The sequence below is a fragment of the Theobroma cacao genome, chromosome 3 (assembly GCF_053813885.1).
Source record: "Theobroma cacao isolate CCN51 chromosome 3, ASM5381388v1, whole genome shotgun sequence".
In the NCBI taxonomy this organism is placed as follows: Eukaryota; Viridiplantae; Streptophyta; class Magnoliopsida; order Malvales; family Malvaceae; genus Theobroma; species Theobroma cacao.
In genome coordinates this window covers 31,190,448-31,198,855 of record NC_142641.1, presented here as the reverse complement: position 1 = coordinate 31,198,855, position 8,408 = coordinate 31,190,448, and the positions used below count along the sequence as shown (strand labels likewise).

Below are 8,408 nucleotides of genomic sequence, written 5' to 3'. Positions count from 1 at the left end.
TTGCACTAATGATATCCTCCCTGCCACTGATAAGTATTTATTGCTCCAGCTTTCCATTCTCAGCTTGACCTCATTAATCAGTTCTGAATAGGTGGTTTGAGTTATCCTTTCATTTGTCGTTGGGGCTCCATGATACTTTCCGAAGTCTTTTGTCAAGGTGGTCTTGGCTATGCTACTTAGATTTTTAGCCTTTACAGGGGATACTTTTGAAGAAACAAATAACCTCCACTTGGAAAAAGACCAACCTTTTGACCTGAAACCAAGTAGAATCTGTCAAGGGTCTTCATCATAACTTGAACTTGTTTTGTCGAAGCCACTCGAAATAACACTAAATCGTCAGCATAACAAACATGAGCTAAGAAAGGGCCATTCCTTGTCAAAAGTAGTGGCCTCCAATTTCCCAACCATACCTTATTGTCAATCAATTGAGACAATTTTTCTAGGCAAAGAACAAACAGATAAGGAGATAATGGGTCTCCTTGTCTAATTCCCCTTGTGCGAGAAAAAGTATTCGTACGAGTCCCATTCCAAATGATAGAAAAGGTTGGAGTTCTCACCATAAACGGAATCGAATTAACCTAGGCAGAAGGAATTCCGACCTCTGCCAACACATCTTACAAGAAACTCCATTTCACACAATCATACGTTTTTTCTAAGTCGATTTTGATGGCAAGGGTCTCTTCATATTCCTCATGGTATGAATCGCCTCTTCGACAGTAATGATGATAATATCCGTTGCTTGCCTACTCGGAATGAAATTGCATAGAGTCTTCTCAGTCAATTCTTTTAAAAAATAGTCTCAAACGGTCTATAAGAACTTTGCTAATCAACTTCAATGAGACAGAACACAAACTAATTGGACGAAATTGTGAATTTTTTTCAGGTCCTTCAATATTTGGTATTAGAGTGATCAAAGTATGATTCAATTCTACCGGGGAATAACCCATGTTATATACTTCTTGCACAAACCTTACAACGTCCGAACCTATGCTCATCCAATTTCTTTGGAAGAATCCTGCTGGGAACCCATCAAACCCAGGGCTTTTATTAGGATTCATGCTAATAAAGCATCCTTCACTTCTTGGTATTAGCCATCTCCTCCACCGCATCTGCATTTATTATCCATTGATCATTCCTTGGCAAAGACTCCACAATGCCATTATCTGCATATAATTGTTCATAGAACTGAATCACCATTCTCTCCAATTGGGTTTGATCATTGCACTAGGACCCATCATCTCTTTTAAGTGCAGAGATCTTTTTCGTCCTTTCTCTCCCTTTAACTAAAATTTTGTATTACCATCCTCGTTTTTTAGCCAATCCATTATGATCTTTTGCCGCACATCAAATCTTCTTCTTTTTTTCAAAAAAGTTCAGAAGTCCATTAGAAATAGAGGGAACAATTGTTCCACCTCTGAAAGGAGCTTCAGATTTTGTCCTGTTAGACTTCCACTCAAGTACAACAACCAAAATCTACTCAAAAATCATAACACTTTCCCCATATACATTTTAGCACTCATCAATCCCCTAATTACCTAAGTCAAAAACCCAGAAGCCTCAGAACACACGAGGCCATGGCCAAAAGAACAAAAAACAGAGGGTTAATATCATCCCAGCTATACATTAATCACAACCCTTCCCTGTACGTCCCATATCCAAAATGACAAGAACATCACATGCACAACTATCCGGAATCATTCACAGCCATAAGCATATTGAAGTAATACCTGGTTGCACACTGTAACACGCTTTTCACCAGCCTTCCCAGCATCCCTACACTGAGGACGTAGCCACACACGCAAGGGGCAATTGCTTACTCGAAAGCACTAACAAGATCTCCTCGTCTTTGGACACCTTCTTTAGCTAAGTTGTCAGCCAGCTAGTTGTTCTACCTACATACATGCTTGATCTCCCACCTTTTTATCTCCTTCTTCAGTCTTACGATGTGAAGTACCCACTTCCTTATCCTCCATGAGGCGTCGCTCGGTTTGCTTGTCCATTTAGCCGCATTTCTTGAGTCGCTCTCAACAATTAGCTTGTGAGAATGGCTCCATTTGGAAGCAGCAAAAAGAAAGAATGCTTCTCTAGTAGCTTTAGTTTCTGCCACACTCGAATCCTTCACCCTGATAGCTTTGGAAAAGAAAATTTTTATTAGGCCATTCTCATACCTCATAACACCCCCTATACTAACCTTTTCAGGGCACACTTGAGCTTGAATTTCATTATCTTGCTTGGTGGTTTCCTCCACTGTTCTTCCCTTTTACATTTTTTTCAACCCTCTCAGAACCGTATCCATGGTAGGAAATCCATATGTATCCAGCATTGCCCCATAATCTGAGGGCCAATTTGCTTTCGCCCGTATACCAACTCGGAGCTTATTCATTTCAAAGACCTGTTCAGCATTCCACACCACTCCGCGAAATACCGTCTCGTTCCTAACCACATCAAATCTTCTTGATACAAGACCAAATTAAATTCCTCCACCTCAGGAAAGAGTCAAACCGCCACTTATTCAAAGCTGCAGCAAGCAAGATTACTCAACGTGGCAGTAATATTTGTTCCTTCTAGGCTTCAGTTGTCTTTAATAAACTCTGCAAAGTCTAGGTGCGCTATCCATGCTTCCTCAAATCGAAATTACAATCAGGTTGCATTTTTGGGGCTACTTGTTGACAACGAACAAACAAGGGTTGATGGTCTGAATGCATGCGAGGTAAGTTGACAACTTTAAGGCTGCATTTACTAAAGCTCTATCCAACCTTACCCCTTGTGTAAGTCAAACCCTCTCGTTTATTGCACCAAGTATATTTTGGACCAGAAGCGCCCAAATCAAACAGATTACAATAGACCCATCGCATTGATCGAAATCGAACAGTTTCAGTTATTCTCTTTTTTTGTATGATTCGTTCAAATGTTTATCGTTACAATCAACAATTGTTGCCATTCATCCATCACTCCATCGACAGCCAAAATTGCAGCCCCAACATTAATTATTAATAATAACAAAAAAAGGGTAGAGATGCATTTTGTAGCAGAGGAAATGTTAACAAGGATTAAATAACTATCAAGTCAGATGGATTATACATATAAAAGCTAACAAGGAGCACGAAAGCCTCCAAACAGCTGTTTTCTTACCACTATTCACTAGTAAGTTATTCATAATCATCCAGCACATATGAGACAGCAGAAATTGCTACGTTCTTTTGTCTTAGGGTACACTTTCACAGTTCCCTTGTCTAGCATTTCATAATCAACACAAGGACTATTGCGGTTTCTTCACTTCCAACACCTCCTTTTGTTAGTCAAAGCTCATTTGTCCTTTCACTCTTCTGTTTCACCCGATTCAGCAGATCGGCTAATATACTCCTGAGCTTCTTCAAGTGCAGATTCTTTTGCATCCGCAGCATACAGTATTTTCTTTATTGCTACCGCCATCTGCAATTTTTCAATAAGCTTGCAAATCAGAAAAATGGGTTTAAAGGAAATACTTTGACCCACTCACTACAACTTCACTTCGATTATCATGACAAACAATATACATCATATCCATGACACAAAACACAAGCCTATAATAAAAACAATTATGCTGTATTTCTGACTTTTACCTCAACATCCTTCCACATCATCATACTGAGAGAGGATGCCTACTTGGATGAGTAATAAGGAAAATGTAAATATTGAAAATCAAAACAGCGCCCAAAGTCCCATAAAATATCAATAACAGAGCAACTCCTAACATCACAGGGTGCAAAGGGTTGACATAGTTGGCCAGCGTATAAACTATACTATGGATTGTCAAACATCATATTAATACATTAAAATATATGAAACTGCCGACGGCCTTGTAGAATAATAGCACCTCTCTTCTTGTCCAGGGTTTGAACACAAGCAACTAGAGCTAGGCAAAAATCCACCACTGGGTAACTCAGCCAACGGACATGCTATGTGAGCTTAAGATGGTAGTGGTAAAAGCATCCATAATGAATACACAGGTATGCATGCATGTATGTGCACGGTTCAGAAAATGTGAAGAAGGGCTTAAAAGGAACTGTTACCGGGAGATTCTCGACTTCAGGAGTCTGACAAAGTATCTCAATATCACGTAATTTAGCAAAGTAAAAATCTCTTTCCTTCTCCAAAAGGTCAACAGAGAGCTTAAGATCAGCAATCTGTACAAGAGAAACATGCAGGCATTAAATCTCAGCACATGACAAAATTACAACAGAATATCATTTCCTTGTTCACTCAGTGAATTACTCAACTTTCCTAACAGCAACATGCATACATGACCTAAGAGAAGAGGGGAAAAGCATCCAAGAGATTAAAAAATGTTTATAACAATAGCTCAGAGTCAACCCATGGCAAATTTACTGAGTGCAATGCACCTAATCACCAAGCGATTATGAAAGGGGGGAACAAACCAAAATTTGAGTCAGAGAGCCATCATAAGCACAAAAAGCATGGGATGTCAAGCTTAAACGTTAAGAAAATTAAACAAATGACAAAAGAACCTAAAGTAGAGCTTAAATGCTATTACCTCCTTGGACAAAGCCTGGACGTCCCCTGAAGTTGCTGCTACACCTGTCTTCCCTTGCTTGGAAACTAACACAATAAGAAGCAAACAACCATTAGGAGAGTCAGTGGTAAGCATGAACAATCATGAGTAGAATGCACAAAAAATGCAAAAGAAATTGCATTGCACAAGCAGACCAGAGTTTTTATTAATGCCGGCTATATCTCCAGAAGCAGAGTTATGGAGATTGTTTGCTTGCAAAGATTTTGAGCTCTTATGAGAACCCTTTGAGTTCCGCTCCTTTCCACCTTTAACTCTTCGTTCAACAGGATTATAATTCCTAGGAGAACACAAGAAAATGTGATATCACAAAAGAGATGAAACAATTCACCTATAACATACTAATATGTTAAGTTCTAGAGGAGGGGAAGGAGATGTATATAATGACAGGAAAAATAGCTTACTCGTTCATAATTCCACCATTCACAGAATCACAATACCGTTTCAACCATTGTAAGAACTCCAAATTGTCCAAAGGTCTGCCTTTAACAAGCCTATTGACTTCAATATGCTGCATATGACAAAATTATAGGTGACTCATTTGAAATAACTTTTATCTACATAATGGAATAAAACTACCAAATGAGTATTACTTTATGTTCAAGTTTAAGATTCAGAAAAACCACTGACAAACTAATTTATAGACCTATTCATGTGCTGGCATATACTCAATTGCTCATGGCAGGGAACAACACAGGGACTGAGATCAAATCTTAATTCATTTGAAGTTTAACCTTCACTTCCTAGAAAAGCACCTAAACATATGGCACAATCCATTGTTATGCCAATAAGCAAGTGAGGCCAAAAGCAAAGTGCTGGTTCTCATTAAAAATCCCCCCTATGGCATCATACCTCTTGTTCTACTTTCTATTAGCATTCAGCCACAATTGCATTTTGGCCTACGAACCAAAAGAACTGCAACTCACATGTGAGTTTATCAGATGAAATGTCATTGAATTTTCTAAATGCCATTAATTAACTCAACTTTATGCTTGCTTTATTAGGTTTTCAATGACACATATACAACCACATGGGATGAAGCATCCACATGGTTTTTCTTCTTTTATTCTTTTAAAATGTGTGCAGTAAATGAAGGGATGAAAACTCATACGTTAGACACTGGAAAAGAAAATGTACTGTAAATAGAGAGGAAATTACCTTTTCAATTTTCAACTTGTTGAATACTTCTTGCAGAACCTTGTAATTTTGAATCATATCATATTCTGTCTTTGCATCAAAATTCACCTGCATTTTAATTAAAATCAGGAAAATCATTTCATGACCAAAACTGATTGAGCAAAAGACACAAGGAAGATGAAATGAAGACAAGTCGGCTAATTCAAACCTTGTGCATTGGGACAACTCCAGGATAGGTCATATCTATCATCTGACACTGCACAGCACCAGATGCAGCCTGGCAACAAGTAGTTAAAGTGAAGAAAAATAATGATCATCAATATTTTAGAGAATAAACTTAAAAGCATAGTGCAATTAGATCAGCGAATGACAATGACTGCACCAGTGTTAAACCAGCCATTTTTCAGTTGAGAAAAAATTGGAAACAAAGGAATAAAGCTGAAGCAAAAGTCCTCACATGAATATTACACATCTCCAATAGAATATATGAAAGCCAAACAACCATAGACTACTTCACTAAACCAACCAATCTCCTAGGGCCATTATTGCGGATGAAAAACTGCAAACGCTTTTGAGTCCCAAGAGTGGCCACATTAAAGTTTAAAAAATACTAGGATAGCACAATGTCACTATCAAAACCTTACCAGGGACAAGGAGGCTGAGCACAACGGATTGAAATATTAAAAATATGCAAATTATCACCCCCTTTTGGTCCTAATTTGTATTCCATGTGCACCCCATGTTACCCTTATTATGATCCCATCCAGCAGGACAGAGTAAATCTTTCACAATAGACATAGCAAAACGGTTCTCTCCCCTCAAAATTACCCTTATCTACAATAGCGAGCCTAGGAAGAATGTCTCTGAAAATAAATCAGTGGAATCACTGGGTAACACATTAAGTGTCCATCCATATTGATGGATAATGTCTCAAATCACATGAAGAAATGGGATGCATTATATAGGAACAAAAGAATCAACAATGAAGTTGAAAAATGAAATTATTAAAATACAAACAGTAACATTTATCTGTCAATGGCAAATAAGGAGAAAACCAACACTCTTAAAGTAAATCAAAGTAGCTTACCAAAAAAATTTAAACATCAGGAAACTTTAAAAAAAATATGTTACCTTGCACATTATACGTCAACAAAATTTTTTGCAGGAAAACATTACAAAAAATTCATTAAAATGGCCCGAAAGAAACCCATTTATACATCAAAAAAATTCTCTTTCTCGTTTCATAAAGTTCTTATCCAAAACTGATTTAATTAACAACAAAAAAAGAAACCATAAACCCATTTCAAAGCAATGCCTGCTCATTTCGTTCAAATTAAAAAAAAAAACAATTAATTAACCATTTCCAATAAGAAGCAACATTACCACCAAAAAAACAAAAACCCAGAACAAAAGAGATCCTACATTTGCTTATTGATTGTAATATAAAGCCGTAAAATTCAGTAAAAGTAAGAATCATTAATTAAAAAAACAAAGCATTACCCATCAAAAATTAAAAAACGAAGAAAAGAAAGAACATAATTTTGCATATACTATTAATATTTATAGTAAAACAAAAAAAAATTACTTCTTCAATGCGAGAGAGATTAAGCTGAAGCCTGTTGTTGATCCACGTTAAAATCTCATTCCTTCCAACAAAGTAGGCACTGTCCATCATTCCTATATTGGATGCCATTTTTTTTCTTTTCTTCTTCGTTTTTCTTTATTTTTATGATTATGCTTCTCAAATACAAAAATATCTCTGTAATAACAAACAAAGAAGCGAAGAAACCCAAAAGGGGAGGAGAGAAAGAGAGGATGAATGTGGGTATTAAGAGGAAAGATTAAGGCGTAATCCAAGGAAGGGTTTTCGAAAATGACTTTCAATTTTGGATTTTGAATTTATTATATCTTTAGAACTGAAAAAACTGAATGGAATGGATGGCTGAATTCTGAGGAAGAAAAGGAAACCGAGAGAATGAGGGCTGGCCGTCTGGCTGGCACCGACCCTTATACTGTTGTAATTTTTTTCTCTTTTTATCAATAATCTAATTTACAAATTAATTAAGTTTTAATAATAACATAATCCTTGACTTTTCTTCGGTTTTTTTCCCTTGACTTTTTCCTCTATCTTTCTTTCTTTTATTTTTTTGTTTTTAATATTTTAAGGAAAAAAAATGAAATATAAGCATGCATTTTGAAATAAAACATATAAAATCATATGTTTATTTTGAAAAAAAATAAAAATATTTAAAATTTAAAATTTGAATAACAGATCAAATAGTTTTATGATGATAATTTTATTTGATTTTTCAATTTATAAAATAATGCTTTTAATTCAAATTTTTTAAATCTATACTTTACATAAAAATTATTCGAGACGAATGTTCGGTTGACAACTGTTCGGGATATTAGGTTTATTGTTCTTTTGTCTCTTGTTTGTTACATTAATATTAAATAAGAAGAAAAAAGTAAATTAAAATTTCAAATTTCAAATATTGAAGAAAAAAAATAAGATGTTTATGAGATTTTCATTTTTATTTTCTAAAAAAAACGTAATTTTCTTGTATTGTAGCAATGCTAGGAGTGGTGAAGAAGTGGGAGCAAAGAGAGTTGTGATGAGTAGGAGTGTCTTTGTTGGGATGTATTGATTGATTGGCTACCATTACTTCGCATTTCAAAACACATTAGATTGATTAGATAG

The 8,408-nt window shown here is 36.0% G+C and overlaps 1 protein-coding gene across 1 annotated transcript; it reads right to left on the bottom strand.

Moving 5' to 3' along the window:
* Window positions 1-3,021: 3,021 nt before the first annotated feature.
* On the bottom strand, window positions 3,022-7,712 carry EB1A (microtubule end binding protein EB1A). The gene is made up of 8 exons (XM_007037234.3): window positions 7,293-7,712; window positions 5,916-5,984; window positions 5,729-5,815; window positions 4,975-5,081; window positions 4,708-4,850; window positions 4,535-4,599; window positions 4,053-4,166; window positions 3,022-3,432 (listed from the first exon to the last, which is right to left on the bottom strand). The coding sequence occupies exons 1-8, from the start codon at window positions 7,398-7,400 to the stop codon at window positions 3,319-3,321; spliced, it is 807 nt and encodes a 268-aa protein (XP_007037296.3). The 5' UTR covers window positions 7,401-7,712; the 3' UTR covers window positions 3,022-3,318.
* Between the last annotated feature and the right edge of the window lie 696 nt (window positions 7,713-8,408).